General features: G+C 41.5%; 1 protein-coding gene across 2 annotated transcripts in view; it reads left to right on the plus strand.

The window, feature by feature from the left end:
- Window positions 1-21105, plus strand: part of NTNG2 (netrin G2) — a 99306-nt gene that overhangs the window by 28635 nt on the left and 49566 nt on the right. For both annotated transcript variants that reach the window (XM_012553943.2, XM_031954878.1), the window contains exon 3: window positions 11601-12244. In XM_012553943.2, the coding sequence (XP_012409397.1) occupies window positions 11601-12244 (644 nt within the window). The remainder of the gene's footprint in view (window positions 1-11600; window positions 12245-21105) is intronic.

Here is a 21105-nt window from a genome sequence, read left to right on the forward strand (position 1 = left end):
AGGTATTGGGGCAGGCAGAGGAGGTGGCGCGGCTAGGGATGGGAACAAGAAAAGGTAGAATTAAGGAATAGTTTCTATGTCTCTGTGTCTCTTTGTCTTTCTATGTGTCTGTGTATCTGTGTGTCTATGTCTTTCTGTGTCTGTCTCTATCTCTTTCTGTCTCTGTCTATCTCTATCTTTCCATCTCTGTCTGTCTCTGTCTGTCTGTCTCTATCTCTGTCTCTCTCTCCTTTTCTCTCCAAAGATGGAATGAAAGAGATATGTGAGATACTTAATTTTGCCTTTGAGGAATTGATACACTAGACTGATTCTACTGAAACGAATGCTAGGGACTGAAGTATAGAGGCAAGAGAAAGATATGGGACACAAATAACAATCCCACTTTCTCTTCTTGTTTTCAATCTGAGGCAAATTATAGTATCGTGATTTGAGTTGAAAGGGAATCATTTGGTTCATATATACCCCAAGGAACCGAGGCCCAGAAAGAAAAAGGGACTTTGCCCAAGATCACAAGAATAATAAGAAGCAGAGTCAGGATTTGAATTCAGGTCTTCGGACTCCAGTTCTAGTACTCTGATCTATACTTTCTCATGTTATGAAATGAATTAGATTAGATCATCTCAAAGGTAGAGGTGGTTCTAATATTGTACGAGTTTGTGAGCCAGGGAATTAATTCTACCTTGTATTTCATGAACCTTTAGCTTGTAAAAGGAGGGCCAGAGACAGAAACAGAAGAATAGAAACACAGAGAGAGGAGACAGAGACAGAAAAAGAAAAACAAAGATTGAGAGAGACAGAAACAAAGAGAAAGACAGATAGACAGAGAGAAAGAGAGAGTCAGGGACAGAGACAGAGAGAGAAGAAGGAGGAGGAGGAGAAGGAAGAAGAAGAGAGGAGGAGGAGGAAGAGAGAAAAAGATGAGATAGGAGAGGAGAGGAAAGAGTTGCTTGACAGTAGACTTACATTGGTCTTTGGTAAGGGTAGGTGGGGGCTGAGGGAGGCCATAGGGAACAGGGCAGGTGCAGTATCAGCTGGTGATGGGATTATCAGCCCCAAAAAAGGAGTCGTTTGGAAATTATTACATAGAAAAGGGGACTGAGGACGAACTGTATATGCCCTGGGGCAAAGCAGAGATTATCACTTTAAGAATAGAATTTTTAGCTTCTACAGAAGTTAACTCTTCCCTGCCAGGACTCCTGAAGCAGATCTCAGGCAGATTACATTGCTGGGGATAAGAGGTGGAGGGAGGAGGAAGAATCAGACAATTCTGGATCTAATGCCAGTTACTGTGGTGGGAAGGAGGAGGCATTTGGTGCTGCTCCTGGTTGCCCTCATTCCTTCCCTGGAACCTCCTCTTTCATCTCTCTCCTTCCCAGGAACTGTGCCTCAATCACAGCCATATTCCTATAATTTCAAGGTTCTTAACTTTTTTATGTCATGCAATTTTTGGGAAAGCTTCTGAACCCCTTTTCAGTCTAATGAGTTGTTTTAAATTTCTAATTGCAGGAAATTCTACATTTTTGTTGGTGAAAATAAAAATGCATTTTGTTCCCATCCAAGTTCCCTGATCCTCTGAAATTTATCTATGTCCCTTGGTGAAAGGGGTCTGTGAACCCTATATTTAAAACTCCTGCTCTGGTTTGGTACATGACATAGCCTTTCAGAAAAGGACTGACTGCCAATCTTTGGGGTTGGCTGATTTGGTATCTTAAAGGATGGTCATGCATGATGGTCAAAAAAAAACCAAACTGAGATGAGAAAAAGTACCAGTCATGTTGGGCTTACCTACCCAAAACTGGTATATGAAGTTGGCAATTAATTAGCTTCCTGGAGCAGGACACTGTCATTCCTGCCCACAAACACAGGGGAAAAGCAAGTAGAGCACATTAGAGCTACTGGGTCCATTGGGACAAGTCTCATCCTGGTGCACTGTACTCCAGTAAATCAGATCTCCCCAGGACACCACTGCATCTCAAGTACTGAGATCCTACAAGGATTTACTGAAATCTTGCAGATAATGCGTGCAGGGCTAATGATGCTTCACCCAGTCCCTCTTCCTCCTGCTTCTTGAGACACTAATTTGAGAGACTTTTGCTAGATATCAGTAGCCAAGCACTTTCAAAGGTGGTCTTATACTGGTGGATATCACTACTGCCCAAGAAATCCCTGAATTTTAGGGAGTGAGAAGAGATGGAATAAAATGAGCCTCTTGCTTCAGATGTTTATTTTGCATTTAACAGAGTAAGGTTTTGTATTTTGAGGCATAAACTTTAAACTTACAATTCTACTCATGTATATGATTATCTTACTGTTCACACACACACACACACACACTTCATCACATATTTGGTTGGGACTTTTTCAAAGGGTTCAGTTGTAAAGAAGAGAAGGAAAAAGATAAAAAAAAAAAAAAGGAAGGAGTTAATAGTGGGAGAAGAAACAATGTTTATTGAAAATTTTCCTCATCTGTCTCTTGATTTCTTTGGGACTTCAACACCTGATGTCTTTTCAGCTGTGTCACAGTTTATGCCAGGTCCTAGAAAGGCAAACACTTGCTAGCAAGCAGATTCAATAAATGGTAGAAGAAGAAAGGCCGGTTGGTATTTCAAGGATCTCTGTCTGTGCTGGGTATATTTATATATTGTATGCACATGGATATGTATATCCTAGTTCCTTATGGAGTGTAAGAGGCAATGGATCCTAGATTCCAGATTACTGACTGGATAGACACATATGCCCCTCAATTACCTTAATCCAGACACAAAAGAACCACTGAACCACTGCATCAGGATGAATATCATAGCTGTGTATAGAAGTAGGGAGTTTTAATATAATCCCATAAACTTGGATAGGAAAAAAATTACAATTTTATTTATAGTAATCTTTAACTGAAATTTAGCATTTCCTTTCATTCTGAATTTAAAAAAAAAAAAACACTTTTATTCTGTGAAAGGGTCCATAGAACTCATCAGACTGTCAAAGGGATCTATGATACAATATAGTGAATAAATCCTGGAGTTTGGACTCAATTTGCCATACATTATAATGGAAGGGAAGGATCAGTGGTATTGTGAGCTATCAGTATGTACTGGCAATCTGCACATTCTATGTGTTCTGCCTTCTCCTAGGGAAGCATAAAGAATCTATTCTCTGATGGATTAAGGCCAAGGGAGGAAGGGACACAATAACCAAATAGACATATGCTGGTTATAGTTAGCCCTAAGCTTCCTTTAGCTCCATCAGGGAAGAAGACTTAGAGACCCATATCCCCTTTCCTTCAGAGAGCTCCACACCCTGCTAATATCCATTCATTTTCACAGAGAGCCTTCCATTACTCTCCTCTACTTAGCTTTGGAAAATTCCTTGAAGAAAATGAGGTTACCTGAGAAAGTCATGAAGCCAAGGCAAGGGTCCCTAGTTGTTAGGAGTGAAAGAACTAGGGTCTGAGTGGTTTAAAAAAATGGTTAAGCTTTCGAGGATAAGGGTCTTGAATCTCTTCTTTATCTTTTACTTCCCATACCCCTAAGTACCACAGGCCCTGTGGGTACTCCCAGTCCACTGAATCACAGGGTATCACTGCTTATTTTAGCACAGGGTGTCAGAATAAGAGGCATTTTCAGAACATAGAAAATTAGAACTTTAGAACATAGAATGTCAGTATTTGAAAGAATTTTAGGACATAGAACTTTAGAGCAAAATACAATATGTATACATACACATAGGGACATATGTCTCTTTAAGGGGTGGAAAGTTCTTTATATGTATTAACTCATTTGATCCTCATAACAGTGCAGCGAAGTAGGTGCTATTATTAGGGACTTTGGAACATAGAATGTTAGGGCTGGAAGGGACCTGAGAGATTGTCTAGTTCAGCTTCCTTAATTGACATAATTGCTTGAATTATGACTTGCTGGGCCAAGTAAGCTTAGGGGCTGAACTCTCTGGATGATTAAAGGGCTTATATAATGAAAATGCAATATATAAGTGTGCTGCTGGTGTTATTGCACTCCCACCTAACCATACCATAGGCTGGGAATACCTCAGCCCCATAGTAAGTGCACTAAAGGGCTCTCTGGGAATTAAGAAGTAGGATGCTATAATGGGAAAAAGTTCTGAGCTGGGAATAAAGACACCAGGAATCTAGTCTTCATCTCGTCACTGTGGTCCAGGACAAGTCATTTCCCCCAATTCCTATCTAAGACTCAATTTCTTTCTGTATAAAATGAAGGGGTTGGATTAAATGGTTTCTAAGATCCCTTTGACCTCCAAAGTGCCATTTCATTCTGTATGCTGAGGCAGTCTTCCCTTCCTTGGTCACAGACTGGTTGTCTCAGGGGCAAGGTTCAGGGTGAGAAACAAGTGAGTTGGCATCTCTTGGATGGCTTCCACAGTAGGCAGGTCTCTAGGGAAAGAAGCATACCTTACCTGGCTCTTCTTGCTCTGCCTAAGTAATTGGTTCAGTCCAAGAGGAAGCATCTCATAAAAACAGAAGGCATGTCCCACCTCACCCCTACCCCCCCAGATCCTGACTTATGATTACTAAGGACTGCTCTGTAAGACAGGGCAGTGTCAGTTTCTGCTGATTCACGGGATCTTGAATGGAACACAAAGTTTTCTGCCATCCTGGCTGAGGGGGTCACCTTGCACTAGTGTTCCTTTTTCTTTAAGAGAAACTGAAAAGATGGGAACTGTGAGGCAAAGAGGTGAGGGATGAAGAAGTGAAGGGAAAGTGAGATGGAGAGAAGAATCAGTATACCAGAGAGGAGAGAGGGGGAGGGAAAGGGGAAAAAAGAGATTTGGGAGGAGGGGGAGAAATAAGTGGGAAAAGAGAAAAAGGGGAGGGAGAATGAAAGGAAGAGACAGGAAAAATGTAAGGGGGAGACAGAGAGGAGGGAGAAAGGAGAAGAGGGAAGAAGGATTAGAGGAAGAGCAGAAAGGGAATCAGAAATCAAGAGAGACAGTAAGAGACAGAGAGAAAGATGGAGAGAGAGAAGGAAAATGGGAAATAGAGAGGAAAGAGGAGAGGGAAAGAAAGGGGAGAAGAGGAAAGTGGAGAAAGAGACAGAGAGACAGAGAGACAGAGAGACAGAGAGAGACAGAGAGAGAGATTTCATGTGCTAGAATTAGAAACTCCTCAGTAGAAAGGCTCCATTTCCACTGTATTAATAATTTATTCCAGCTCCAACTTTTCTTATCAATAAATAGGAAACAGCTCGTTAGGAAGAATTTCCCCTGCCCTTTTCTCCCTGAATAGAAGACCCCCACAGTCTTTCAGACCTCTCCTCAGAAGAAGAACAAAATGAAAAAGAAGAATGTTGATAAGATATGAGAAACATTTGGGTAGCTCCCTCTATTCACCTCTTTGCCAGGATGGTTTCCCTGTCCATCCCAAGTCCTGCTTTATATTGACAAGGGCTGGTGATCTTAGGTTAGCTTTCCTCCATCCTGCAGGGCTACATGAGGCCCAGATGATTTTTTTATTGATCCTCATTTTCTCCTGATTGTCCTCCCTTCCTCCCCCCCATTGCCACCCTCAGGGCTTGTCCTTGGCAGCTACTTGCCACCCACCTTAGACTCTGCCAACATCTGCTTCTCAGCACCCAGTTGAGGTTGGCAGCATTGAAGATGAGACAGGGTTTTGTTGGCAAGTCGGTAGACAGGTTAAAAAAAATCTGTTAGCTGCTAAGATGTTCCTTGGCCCTGGCCATACTCCCCCATGTCAGAACAGTAGGGTGTCTGGCAGTAGGAGTGATGCTTGGTGAAAAAGCATAGCAGAAAGACTGTGGGACTATATTTTCCCTTTTTTAAAAAAAACTAAATTGGAGATTTTTTGCAGCTTTCTTTTACGCCTAGACTAATTTTGTTCATACTTCAGGCCTGAACTAATTTGGATGGGTGATAGATACTTTTTTAGGCAAAGCTTCAAAATACGGTTTGGTAGACAGAGCACCAAACAAGAAGTCAGAATTCTTAAGCTCTAACCCTAGTTTTTCCATTTTAATGATTGTATGTGACAGAAAAGCCAGCCACTTACTTTTTTGAGACTCATTGTTCTTTATTTGTAAAGTAAAAATAATACCAGTCCTTCCTATTTCAAAAGGTTGTTAGATGGATATAATAAAAAATAGCTAACATTTACATGTTATTATAAGGTTGGCAAAATGCTTACATACATTATCTAATTGGAACCTGAGAACAACCTTGAAAGATAGTTACTGTAGGTATTATTATCTCCATTTTATAAATGAGGAAATTGATGATCAGAGAGGGTCTGAGTTGGAGAAAGAATTCAAAATCAGGTCTTTCTGTCTCCAAATTCAGGAAGCCAGACAGCCAAACAATATGGTATTTTTTTTTTAAACTGGTGCTATGATTGCTATGATTTCATTGGAGTGTAGGGAGCTCCTAGTGAGGAAATGTCCTCAGCTTTCTCTACAATTTAAATCTTTTTAAAAAATTTTTTTCTCTGATAAGGTAATTGGGATTAAGTAGCTTGTCCAGGGTCACACAGCTAGGAAGTATTAAGTGTCTGAGGTTGGATTTGAACTCAGGTCCTCTTGACTCCAGGGCTAGTGCTCTATGGACTGCACCATCCAGCTGCCCCACAACTTAAGCCTAAGAGCTGCTGAAGTTACTTTTAGGTTAAGAATCTTTCCTGGGATCTTGCAATCAATATATAGAATTGATCCATTAAACTGTGATGCCTCTCAGGTATCAAAGGGATATCATTATAATTTTCAAATGTGACGTTTGTTTTTGTAAAGAGCATAGAACTAGAATATGAGGAGAACCCAAAGGCCATCATCTCATTTCTCCAATTGAGAAAGCTGGAACTCAGGAAAGTGAGTTGCATGGAAAAAACAAAACTTGCCTGAGATCCCATCATGCCACACCACTTAACTAGCTGTGATCCAGAGAACTTGGTGTTGCTAAGGTCTTAGAGATGACCAGCATTCTAACAATTCAATTAATCCTTTGATTCCTTTAGACAGAAAGAAAAGAGGAGGGAGGGCAGAGATAGATCTTTTTGCTTTTTGCACTATACTACAGGTCTAGAATTTCTTTCTTATGTAAGCTTACATGAAAAATTAGATTAATTCTCCCTTCCAAAAATATCCATGTGAATATTAGAAGACAATGGTCATCTCCCTTAAATTTCCTCTTCCCTAGGTTCGATACTCCAATTTCCTTCCAAAAATTCTTACACAATATCATGTCAACTCTCCCTATCAGTCTCCCTTTGGGTGAATTCTTATTTATGGTTATCGATTGAAAAAGCAAAATACTCAATTCTGAGCAAAATTCAAAATGTCTTAAGTGATGGAAACATTATTGGAATAAATGTGACATCATTCCAAAAATCCAGCTTTAAAGGACAGAATTCACTGGGTGAATAAATTCTCTGCTATTTCATTAAGACCCGAATATTCTCACTGTCATAGTCATACTCCCCATGTTTATACAGATGAGTTCATGTGAATTGATAGAGAGACATACTTCTTGTCTTTTGGGGAGTTCACAGCTGGGAAGGGAGAGAAACCATCGGATCTCCTGGTTCTGAGTAACTTTTGGGTGCTAGTTCTGCTCACTATTGGTTCACAGAGAAGGGAGCACTGAACAGGTTATGGAATAAGGATTCCAGCTTTCACCATTCTTCACTGAGAGCAGTTAAACATTATGACCCCTCTCCCCTGTGTGTGTCAGATTGCACCAATGGAATGGTATCCCCAGGGAGGGACTGGAGTTTCATCTGGGTGGAATCTGAGATTATTCTTTCAACCTCCCAGGCATCCCCCATTTCTGGGTTTTGAAGAACTTCTGGCTGTTGAGTCTCTTTGGTTCTGTTGGTCTAGACTGTCTGCTATACTTTCTCACCACTCCCTACCCATCTTCCCTTGCATCATTTACTCTGTCACCCCCATCAGTTTATACTTTCTTTTTAACTAACTTTTCTTTCTTTTTCCCCTGAGGCAATTGAGGTTAACTGTCTAGGGTTGCACAGCTAGGAAGTGTTAAGTGTCTGAGATCAAATTTGGACTCAGGTCCTCCTGACTTCAGGGCTGGGGCTCTATCCACTGCACCACCTAGCTGCCCCCCAACTAACCTTTCTATTTGCTGTTGTGTAACTTTAAAGGCTGGCAGGCAGGTGTTAATATTTTGGCTTTTTCCAAGACTGGATATGACTGCGGTTGGGAGAGGGACTCTGAGTCACCACTTGGTTAAGGTCTCCCAATCTAATAATTGACCCTGTGTAACAGAAAGGAGTTTGCACAGAGTCTGGAGCCCTGGGTTCTGGTCTTAACTCTTCCACTCATTCACTGCATGACTTGAGCTGGAACTTCCCCTACCTCGGCCTTAGTTTCCTCCTTTGTCACAATAGTAGCTCATGTTTTTTGGAGCACTTTAAAGTTTACAGTATGCTAGCCTCAGACAACCCTATAGGACAGGTAGCATAAATATGATTATCCCCAATTTACAGATTAAGAAGTCTGAGAGACAGGCAGATTGACTTATACGAGGTCACACAGATAAGCCATGTTTCTTGACTCTGTCCCCATGGTGCAATGGATTTTCAGTTTGGATTCCAGCTCTGCTGGTTTTCTAATTCAGGCAACTCACTTGTTCTATCCAGTCCTCAGTTTCCTCATCTGTGAAAGAAAGGGGTTAGACAACTTCTAAAATCTCTTCCATCTCTAACTCTATACTCATATGAACTAGATTATCTCTAAAGTCCTTCCAGCCTTTCAGGCTATGATTCTGTCATCTTAAAAGGTTAGGAACATAATCTTGATGTAATCCTTCTTTTTCATATTATATCTCATTATCATCATCATCATTTATCTTATTATTCAGCCATGTCTAATGAAAATAAGTGGAAAGCAGCAAAGGAGCAACAGACAAGGGTGAACCACAGTTGCCCTTCATAGAGATTGGTTCTAAATTCCCATTACTCACACACAATTTAATCAGCTGTGTTCCAGGGCATTTGGGTTGGTGGGGGTATTAGGGGTGACCATGCTTCTAGCAGTTCAATTAATTTTCCAAATTTCCTTAAGCAGAAAGGAAAGGTGGGGGAGATGTCAGATATAATAAAACAATTGTGTATTTGGGACTTCAGCTTTGGTAAGACTTGGTCTATGGCAACAGGATATCTTGTTACTTAAAAAAATTAAAGATCAAATAGTCAAGTGTGTGTGGAAAACAGAGAGAGAGAGAGAGAGAGAGAGAGAGAGAGAGAGAGAGAGAGAGAGAGAGAATGAGAATGAGAATGAATGGATAATGGGAGATTATCAGTCTGGTTCAGCTTCTAGATTTATTTATTGTACTTGCTGTTTATTAAACTCTCTCCACAGCAGGAGCAGGCTGGTAAATACACAGGCTGATTCATTAGCATTTCTGGCCATCTGCTTCTCAGAGCCAGGAGCAGGGGGCTGCGCTTTGACTCCCCAGGTTAGGGCAAGACAGTGTTTGGCAGAGGGGTTAGATCTCAGTGGTAGCAGGGTTTCAGTTTTCTAATAATGGACAGACAGTAAAAAAGGGAGATGTCAGCTATGACATCTTTTGAATTCTTGTCCCAGGATACTATTCTTTGGGGTTTGGGTGAGAGAGAATGAAAAAAGACAGTAGGAGGGAGAATCTGATCAGGCAACTCCCTTTCCCCTGCAGTAGTCAGCTATGGGTAGCGATCAGGAGTCCACTGTGGTCACTCTTGTGTTGGATTTTGAGAGAGTATCTAAGGACATAGGAAAATGGATAGTTCCTGCCCTTGATACAATCTGTGCAGTATAATTTTTATTATGCTTACAGTAATGCTTATTAACAGGTTGCCATTAGGCTAATATCAATGGGTAGGGCATTGATATTTTAAGATAGTGGGAAAGTGTTCCAGATAAGTCTTCTGGGAAATTTATCCCAAATGAAACATTGTTCCTTAAAGCCATTGCCTCCCACCCCTTCCCTAACCCTACGTGCCTTTTCAGAAAAGCCCAAAATAAGGAAGAAAGTGACAAATCATATATTTAGAGATGGATAAGATCTTGGAGGCCACCTGGTCTAAGTCCTTTCATTTTACAGTGAGGAGCTGAAACCTTAAGAGGTTGTAACTTGCCCAAGGTCACACAAGTGACAGATATAAGATTTGCATGCATTTCCTTTGATTCCAGAGCCAGTACTCCTTCCACTGGATCAGGAGAGCTTGTTTAAAAAAAAAAAGGGGGGGGGGAGGATTGGAAAGTAGAAAGCAGTTCTGGAAGGACTATCTGATATCCTCTGGACCTAGAGTAATAGCATATTAATCTCATTAATTCATCTATGCTAATAAGAGAAAGTTAGAGAAGGCTGATAATGGGCATCTAGAGACAGAGATGTCTTTTGTTGCTTAATACATTATGGACTCTATAGTTAGGATGTGGCTTCTGGTCCTCCCCTCTACCACTTACTCACTGTATGACCATAGTCAATTCACATTCCTTCACTGGCCTTTGCTCTCCTTATCTCTAAAATGTCAGGGTTGAACTAAGAGTCCTTCCCACTCTGGTAGTTGTTTGATCCTTTGAGTCTTTGAATTTCAGGTTGGTTGGAAGGGAAGGGATTGGAGAAGGACTATTTTTGTACAAGGGGGCTTTGGGGTGCCCTTTAAAGCATTAGAACTGAGACAGGGAAGAGCTATCAACAGGCTTAAGAGCAAATAAAAGCCCTCCTGGGCTACCTATGCCTGGCTATAGAAATTGGGGATTTACCTTTGGCATCTTGCCTCTATCCCATCTAGACACTGGGTCCCATGCTGATTCTCTATCTCAGGAGTTAATGAGCACCTCTTGCCCCCATATGAAGAAGCAGCAAGAAGTTTTAATGCGAGGATTCTAGCTGTTTTGCTTCTGACCAAATGAAGGATTTGAAATATTCATCAAATAGGACTGAAAATGGCCTGGGGAGTCAGAGTTTCATGAGTAACCTTTTGAGGATTCCAGTGTGAGTTCACATATAAAAAGCAAATAAGAGAAAATAGATTTAAATGGCAACAATAGGGGTCAGGGCTAATCCAAAGAGGAAACATATTACCTGGGACCATTGTCATATTAGAAATATGCAGCCTTTGCTTCCCAGGAAGTCTATCATAGTGCAAATTTCCATATGCTGAGATATGGTTTTAGAAGCAACCTAAGAGACAATATGAGAACAAAAGGAGTTAGAAGGTAAAGTATTTTTTCTCAGTAAGTGCCTGGAGCTAAAGCAATGGGATATTTGCTAGAGCTTGTATGCAGTAACCTGCATTGTTACGCTTTAAAAGGGAAGTAGAGGGACTGATGTTGACCTGCCAACTCTGGAAACTCTGCCCAATAATCTTGTATCTTGGAAATTTTCCCCAACCTACAGACAGAGACTGCCCCATTCCATTATTAGATGTTCTCAAGTACTTTCTGTCCCCTTTGTTGAGGAAAATATTTTCTGGTAGCCTTGAGAACAATCATACATTACATACATAGATACTGGAGACAGCTTCTGGGATAGAGGGGAGGGTGGTGCTTGTTCTGTTTTTAGGGGGTCCCTGCTAACAAGCCAACAGCTGCCCTTCCCCTTTCCTTTCCCCCCTCCCCCAGGAAAACCCATACTTGTGCAGTGATGAGTGTGATGCTTCAAACCCAGACCTGGCCCACCCACCTCGGCTCATGTTTGACAAGGAGGATGAGGGGCTGGCCACCTACTGGCAGAGTGTGACATGGAGCCGATACCCAAGTCCACTGGAAGCCAATATCACCCTTTCCTGGAACAAGAGCATTGAGCTGACTGATGACATAGTGGTGACCTTCGAATACGGTCGTCCTACGATCATGATGCTGGAGAAGTCACTGGACAATGGGCGGACCTGGCATCCCTATCAGTATTACGCCGAAGACTGCATGGAAGCCTTCAACATGCCTCCCCGCAGAGTCCGTGACCTGTCCTCTACGAGTGCCAATCGGGTGGTCTGCACAGAGGAGTATTCGCGGTGGGCTGGCTCCAAGAAGGAGAAGCACGTGCGCTTTGAGGTACGAGACCGCTTTGCCATCTTTGCTGGTCCGGATCTCCGCAACCTGGACAACCTCTACACCAGGCTGGAGAGCGCCAAGGGACTCAAGGAGTTTTTCACCGCCACTGACCTGCGCATGAAACTGCTTCGGCCTGCTTTGGGTGGCACCTATGTTCAGCGAGAGAACCTCTACAAATACTTCTATGCCATCTCCAACATCGAGGTCATTGGCAGGTAAAGCCCTGGGCTGAGGGAGCTGTGGGAGGGAAGGGAGGGGCTATTCTAAAGAGGGAAAGCAAATACTTGATTTAAGGGCTCTCCAATATAAATAGGAATTGTAATTTTGAGAAATGGAATCTCATCCCACATCATATTGAACTTTTACTTAGCAACTGAATGGCACCCAAAAGAAATGTCAACTGTTTTTAATTGGTCTGGTGCCAAATGACTTTCTATTCTAGCATATTGAGAGATTATGCAAGGTATATGTCAATATGGTCTCAATAGAGGCCAACTCTACTCCTGGGATGTGAGTCATTAATCTAGGAAGCTAACAATGTCTTGAATATTGACATATTTCATTAAAGGATCATGGTTCCAATATACATAAATGTTGGATTGCCATTTTTAATGACTCCATTTCTCACATACTGCTTCTTTTTAAAAAAAGAAAAGAAAAGAAAAGAAAAACCCTTACAAGAAAGATTAAATAAGTTAATTGTATGGCGGTTGGTTGTTCTATAGTAGTTTTAATATAGCACTGGGTTGCTCAGGAAATCCTTCAATCAACTGAATTTCCCCAACCTATTTTGTGAAATTTCAGGATTTTAGGAGCAGGTAACAGAGTAAATGAGATATAAGGGCATGCCCCTTTCAGATTTCTTTGCCCTGTGAAATATAGCCCAATCCTTCATTTCTCTTCACTACATCGCAGGAAATCTTTCAACAAAGAATAAAAGAGAAAGGGAGAAATTAACTAACACATCAACTGAGTTTGACAATATATTAAATATTCCACACCCCCAGTCCCCCACTTCTGAAAGGAGTACATCATTTTTTCATCTCTTTTCTAGGTTGACTAATTAGTTTTTATGGTCACAGGAGAAATTAAATTGACATACTTTAAGATTCAGTCAGCATAGTTAGTTTCTTGCCCAAGGAAAATGGGCTTATGGTGATTTGAACATCTGCATGAAAGCTTAAACAAATTAAGAGTTATTGGAGTAAATTTTTCCTTCCCTAGGCCACTTGACCAAAGTTGCTTAATTAGGAACTCTATCCAAGTATAAGTATGAACTAGACAAAAGTTTATTCTTCATGGCCTTTTCTCCTTTCAGCAAATTCTTGGATTGAAACTACATTACTTGCTGCCCATCCTCCCTAGCCAGAGTAACAGAGTCTTATTAGGATGTCTCCTTTTCCCTCACAAAGATATTGAAAAGCCTCCATCCTGTATCAAAACCCCTCAGGACCAAGTTCTCTGTGCCATTCAGGATAACAAATCACTCATCTGAGAAATGTAATCATGCTAATGGGACAGGGCTTGAGGACACCATCCCATAGGACTCTATTTGTTATATGTGTATCCTCCAAGATAACACATGCATTTAAAGAAGGGCCTTCCACAAATAATCCCACCCCCTTTAATAGTTAACCCAGAGAAGTGAGTCTAATGGAAGACATTTTGTACCAAGCAGAAGAGTACTATGATTGGTCTGTGGTTAGAATTGTAGGAAGAGGAAGTGAAATAAGATTGAGGAAACAGAATTCCTGTCTTGAGGTTAAGATGGGATCTAAATACCAGACAGGCACACACAGTGAGTAAAGTGGTTCAGTACCTCGGACAGAAATCGTTGGTAGTCTGAGTCCAGAAGAGAAGAATTAGAATAAAGACCAATATCCATATGGAAGGATGGAGATGGGGAAGGGAAAGTGATGTGACATCTAATTATAAAGAAAAATGGGCCAAATCCTTTAACATTATGTTCCAGCTCCCCTTCCCCTGCCTTTAACTTTGGACAGATCCCTTCTCTCTGATATTGTTACCTGTTTGTAAAATAAAGGAATTAGCCGACATGGTTTTCAAGTTTCTTTCTACTAGAAATTCTGTGATAATCTTGTTATGCTAGTAGAACCTTCCCTGCCCTCCCCCTGCCTCCCCACCGCACCTGGACTTGGAGGTTCTCATCTCGAACTTGGCATGAAGAGCCCTATGGCTAGCTCATATTAGCAGTAGTGGTGGCAAAACTACAGCAATCAGTTCACAGATAAAGTTAAGTACTCTTCCAGTGGCTAGTTGGCAGGACAGATTGTAGCTTGGTGTATTGATTAATTAGGTCTGGGTTAGATAGTTCAGCAAAAGGTTGTAATTTTCTCTGCTTTTCTTTTTCATCTCAATTCTGGTGGAGAAATCACCATTACTCTAATTGATATTTGGCGTCTTGATGGGATCAGGAAGACATGGAAATGTTGAGCCCAGAAAAATAAGGTGGAAAAGATAGAATCTGATCTTCTATACTTGATCCTTTCCCAGAGCCACTTTGAGTCATGTCCCATACAAAGTCTGGTTGGGCCATGACCAGGTATTCCCAGGTATTTCTGAGAATAGATGTATTCTCTTCAAAGATGTCCATGCTCTGAAGCTGGTTTGGATACATTTTGTAGAATCTGATCAATGTAGGCAAGGAGACCTGGGTTCTTGTTCCAGCTTAGGTCCTAATTTACCTGTGTGATCTTCAGCTAATTACTCATTCAAGTAAGAAATCTGGGAAGAGTCCTGGGTCTTGAGGCAGCTAACTGGTCCAATAGATAGAGCATTGGTCCTGAAGTCAGGAGGACCTGAGTTCAAATCCAGCTTCAGACACCTAATACTTACTAGCTGTGTGACCATGGACAAGTCATTCAATCCCACTAACCTTGGGGAAAAAATAATAATGAGAGCACTGGATCTGGAATCAGAGAACTGGGTTCAAATTCCATCTCTGTCCCAATTATATTGTTTTAAGCATTTCACTTCATCTTTCTGTCTCAGTCTCCCCATCAGTAAAATTTGGTGCACTCTAAAATCATTCCAAACTCTAATATCACATTGTTTATTTTTTTTAAAACATCATTCATAAGTTAGAACTAAAAGGTACTTAGGACTATCTAGCCCAGTCTTTTCATTTTATAGATGAAGAAACTGAAGCCCAAAGAAATTAATTGAAGTAACATAGATTAGTGAAAGAAGTGGGATTTAAGCCCAAGATCTCTAACTCCAGATTCAGTATTTTTGCCAGAACATTCCCAGCATTCTATACTCCATTATATTGCCAGCATTCTATATTCCATGGTCAGCAGCCCCATAAAGTCTATACTGATGGAGAGTCAGTGCCAGGCAAGAGTTATAGCTGAAACCCCTTCATCAGAGCAGAGAAATATACCCAGAGCCCCAGTCTCCTGTCTACTCTTCCCCCAGTGGTTTCTAATTGAGTATAGCAATTCAGAATTTTAAATGAGCAGAGTCTGGAGGAAACACCATTATTGTGAGAGGCTTGGTGAGGGGGACAAAATGAGTGTGCTTTACATGCCACTTCATTTTTCAACTCCTTCCCATTACTGTGTCTCCTATGCCTAGAATGCCCTCCCTCCTCACCTCTATCTCCTGACTTCCAAGTTGCAGCTCACATCTCATGTTCTACAAGAGATCTTTCCCCACCCATCCCTTTCCCCCTCTACTGCTAGTGACTTTCTCTTAGATTACCTTCCATTTGCAATGTATATGTCGGTGGTCTATACAATTAATTACATATTGCCTTTCCCATTAAAATGTGAGCTCCTGGACCGCATTAGTTTTTGCTTTTCTTTGTATCCCTAGTGTTTAACAAAGAGTTTGAAACTAATAAATGCGTATTGAATGACTGATTGGCTATCACCATTGAAAGTTAGTGGTGCTGATTGGGATTAATATTACTTAAATTTTGGGGTGTGCACATACAGTGATGTGGTATAGCTGAGAGGATTCTCAAATGCAATCTATTCAAATAATACATTCCCTAGAGTTTTAGTCAAGGAGTTTTGAGAGGGTCTCCCCCCCCCTTCCTGAATACACAGACCTCCTTCTGTCATCCTAAGCTTAATGGCCACAATGGAATAAAGAAAGACAATGACAAGAAGTCAGTTTCCCCTTCAGCCTTGGTAGTTTCCTCTTTGGCTGAGAAATAGCAACTTTGGTCAGTAGGGCCAGATCCTAGTTCTCAATAACTTCAATAAGATCACCGGGGGACTAAGATTCTCCAATAAGGTAAGTGCCCTGACAGCCAGGAATAAGGAAAAACAAAGGGAAATATTAGATCTGAACGGCAGGGACTGTATTCTTCTCCACAGCCAGGAGTAACATCCTGTTCTTAAGACTGGACAGTCAGAGCATGACCGTGCCAAAATATTTCCAAAGAACGGTATTTCCCAGCCTTTCCAATTAAATATTAGCCTCACATATCCAATCTATCTTCCATCCCCAAGGCAGACAATAGGCATTTAAAACAAGAGTACTTTCAAACGATTGAGGGAGCTCAGAAGAAATCTTTGTACTTAAAAAACAAACATATAAACCCTGCTAACCCTAGGGGTAATACCTGCTCAATTAGGTTTTATCCATGACCTCACCAGCCACTCCATCTTCCAGCATCATATGCTAGGACATCTACAACCAGTGGAGAAAATGCAAGACCAGAAACTATCCCCAAGAGTATGAGCCTTCTAGTTCATCCTCTTTCTCTGTTGTGTTGGTTTCTTTTTCTGGTGCTGAAGCCTTTGGCAGTAGATAGAATCTGGACTCAGGCTTGCTCTTGTCTATCAGGGTATATAATAGGCAGAACACGGGATTGGGAGTCAGGAGACCTAGAACCTGGTTCTGCCATTAGTTAATTATTTGACCTTGAGGACATGGGATTAGATGAATTTCAAGGTCCCTTCTAGTTTTAAATCTATGATCTATTGTCCTCAGGTTCCTCCCAGTCTTGATCTTCTATGAGTTGTACGTAGTACGATGATTCTAAGACCCTATGACTTGATAACTAGGACAAAAATTTAAGTTGGCAAAAAGAATCAATCTTTTGGTGCCCACTTGATGAGGATGTATCTCATTTAGAGAAAGTGTAGGTGCCTTGGCAAGGGAACCCAGCTAGGAATTGTCATGGGAAAAGATGTAGAGGGGAAAAGAGGAAGGAAGAAAAACTGATGCAAGCACCAAGAGTAATTTCATACTTTCCCCTCACCCACATACCCTACAGGCCTGGCCGAAGACTGAAGGCTGCAGCTGGAAATAGCTCCTCTTCTGTTCAGAAGCTAATTATGGAGGCTGCTTAGGGGGAATGAGCTGCCCCCAGGTGCCCAGATGAGATGGAGAGGGGCCAGGGGCAGCAGGAGTAGGGAATCAGTGCAAATCAAAGCTTGATGTTCTGTGCAGGGAAGTAGCAAGAGGAAGAGGCAGAGAGGGAGTGAAGAAAGACCCCAGGCCACCTGAGCTGAAAGAAGGAAGGAGCCTGGATAGGAGACTAAAATAAAGCAAGCACCTTCTTGGCACTTGATAATGCAATTATATCTCACACCGTTGGTTCTCAAATCATTCACCTGATCATATCCTTAGGAAGGGCAAGAGAAGATATAGGGATTGTTTTTCTTTGTTGTGCTGATAGTGAAACTCAAGCTCAGAGTGGAGAAGTCAGTGGCTTTGAGCCATTGAACACATCTAGGAGTGAAATGATGATTTGGGAAGAAATCTAAGCTGAGTCAGAGTTCCATGGAACAGTTTTCTCTTGATAAATGTAATATTTTATACCTTCATGTAGTGGGAATAACCAAGATAACTCCTGATTTGTTGGGAGAAAAAGTGAACATCCTTCGGCAAGGAGCCAGAGCACATGCCCAGATTCATGGAAGGTACCACAGTCTAACAAATCAGGGATACCTCTGATCACCCTTGGGGTATACATAGTAGACACTTAACTCATATTTGTTGAATTAAAGGTAAGAACTCGAGGGAGAAAATACCTGACACAACCAGCAGTAAGGTGCTGATGATAGCACTTCCTTTTAGAAAGAAGCATCAAGTCTAGTTTTCCTATTTTGCACATGAGGAAATAGAGGCATAAAGAAGTTAAGTAAGTATCCGAGGTGAAATTTGAACCTGGGTGCTCCTGACTCAAAATCCAGTGCCAAAGTAAGCATAATGAATAAGTTCTTAGGTTTAGACCTTTAGCAACTCCCTCCCTCCTATCCACTCAGCTGTACAAAGTGTCCATGCTACTGCGACTTCTTTTCTCAGAAAAAAAGGAAGAGGGGGACCCAAACCCTTATAAATTCTGCCCAGTTTAGGTGTCCACTCTGCACGATTCAGTTCCAGGAAACTGTGCTCTCCAGAGTACAAGAAAAAATAACCTCTGCCCAAAGCATCTTATAGAATATCAGACTTGCTCAGATTCCTCTACCTGATATTCAAGGCCTTCCACCATCTGGCGCCATCCTACCTTTCTAGCCCCATCTCATATTACTCCTGTCCTTGCATTCTTCATTCCAGCCAGACTGGACTGCTCTCTGCCCCCTCTCCCCTTCCTTGCATACTCAGGGCTTTTCTGCCTACAATGTCCTGCTTTCTTCTCTTCAACTACCAATCCCTACCTGTCCTTTAAAGGTGAAATCAAATGCTACCTCCTCCACGAAGCCTTTCTTCATATCCTGATGTGGGTAATGATTTTCCCTATTTGATTTCATAGTTTTTGGTTTTTTCTTTTGTTTGTTTGTTGTTATTTTTTGTTGTAGTTTTTTAGTTATTTTTGTTTTAGTCATTGGTATAAAAGTTTCTCTTCAGAGAGAAGTCTTCCTCTTAACAAATGCATGTTGATACCAGTTCTTCAACTTGCAGCTTCTGAGCTGCCTGAAACACTGAGAGGTTAAAATAAATGATTATACAATCATTGTGAGCTAGAAGTGGTGCTTTGCCTGTAATATTTGTATTGAAGCTATCCATATTTGTAGCCCCTACTCTCCCCCCTCATCCACCTAACCCCAGTATAAACTTTTACAACATAGAGGCAATACCTTCGTCTTCAACATGCTTTGGGGGACTCAGAGAGAAAAAAGGAGGCAGCAAAATATGAATGGAAAGAACCCTAGATTTTGATTTTGAGGCCATAGGTTCAAATCCTTCCCTATTATTTACTGCCTATGACAATAGACTCTTAATAAAGGCTTACTGAACGAAAGAGTGTCTCTTAAAAATCACTTAGTCTAAATTTTGGCCCAAGATCAATAATGACTTGTCCAAGTTCACACAGTCAGTTCTCCTGACTCCCAAATCCAGTGCCTATTTCTGCTATCAGAGAATCTCAGAGAACTCAGAGTGAATGTGGGGGGAGTTGGTAAGACCATAGCAGAAGTCTGGAAGCATGGATGTTTGCCTTTTCTTCCTTAGAAAGGTTTTGAGCCAGTCACTTTCTAAATGGAGAAGAAAAAAGAGATAAGCTATTCACATGTCTTTGCCCCTTGTTTTGCCCTTCCTTTCTTACTTCCTATCACTTCTTCTGTACACACCCCTCACTTGCTGCCGGCACCTCCCTTTAGTTTTTTCTCTCTTTTAACTCTCTTACTTTGAGTGTCTCTGTATGTGTGTCCCTCTGTCTGTCTGTCTATCTTTATCCCTATCTCTCTCTGTCTCTGTCTCTCTTTGTCTTTCTCCTCTCTCTCCTTCCTCTCTCTGGCTCTCTCTGTGTCTCTTCCTCTATCTCTCTCTCCCTGTCTCTGTCTCTCTTTCTCTCCCCTCATCACGTATCTTTCTTTCTCTGTCAATCTGTCTCTCTCTGCATCTGTCTCTTTCTGTGTGTCTCTCTGTGTGTCTTTTTCTCTGTCTCTCTTTCCTCTCTGTGTGTCTCTCTGTCTCTCCCCATCACCCCCGTGACTCTTCTGTCTTTCTGCCTTTGTCAGTCTCTGTCTCTCTTTGCATCTCTTTGTCTCTCTCTCTGTGCATCTCACTCTGTCTTTACCTGTCTTTCTGTCTCTCTCCTCTGTTTCTCTCTCTTTCTGTCTCCCTCTGTCTCTCTTTCTCTGCCCCATGTCCCATCTGTCTTTCTGTCTCTGTCTCTGTCTCTCTTTGTGTTTCTTTGTCTCTCTTTATGCATCTCACTGTATGTTTCTCTGCCTCTTTCTCTCTGCCCGTCTCTGTGTCTATCTTTCTATCTGTGTCTCCCCCTGTCTGTGTGTCACTTTTAATCTGTCTGTCTTCTGCATTCTTTTCTTCATCTTCCATAAACGTACTATTTCTATTGATCGGCTGGGTAATTGGAGATGGACGGAACTAGGGCTGAGAATAGAAACAGCTGGGGAGAAAGAATCCTTGGTTTGTGCATGTCAGTGTGGGAGGCAGTGGGGAGACAGAACCCTTTCTGCTTACTGTACTTATGGGCAGACTCCCTGCCCCTTTACACAGGTACTTTACAGCTAAGAGAATGAAAGAAAAGCATTTATTGATACTGTTCCCAGAGCACCATAGCCAAGGTGGCTCTGCAGAATACAGCCCCTACCTCTCTCCTCCAACCTCACCCTAATGTAAAAAATTGCTATCCCATAGGTAACACTTCTCTATTGATTTTCTGCAAACACTGTTCACACCTCTTACTCTTGTCCAGCCTTCAGAATTTCAGGACTGTTGCTGCTGACAGTGGCACTCCACCCAAAGGGACAAGTTATGCAGAGTGAAAAATAACCTTTAGTTCAATTCAGCTCAAGAAATTAAAATCAATGAAGCAAATATTAAATTCAGTGTCTATTATGTGCAAATCATGGTGCTAGGTATTGTGTGGGAAATATGAAGATGAATGGCCCTGCTCTCAAGGAGCTAATAGTTTTGTAGGTTAGTAGTGCAAATTTGAATGCTGAATATGTGTCAGGCACTGTACTAGGAAGATGCAGTATTTTTTCTCAAAGAGTTCAATCTTAGAGGGGATATTGTGCCAGACCTGGAGTCAGGAAGATAGATATAAATTCAAACTTGGGCTCCACACTTACTAGCTAACTTAATCCTGTTTACCTCAGTTTCCTCGTCTGTAAAATGAGCTGGAGAA

Source organism: Sarcophilus harrisii, chromosome 2 (assembly GCF_902635505.1).
Source record: "Sarcophilus harrisii chromosome 2, mSarHar1.11, whole genome shotgun sequence".
NCBI classification, from domain to species: Eukaryota; Metazoa; Chordata; class Mammalia; order Dasyuromorphia; family Dasyuridae; genus Sarcophilus; species Sarcophilus harrisii.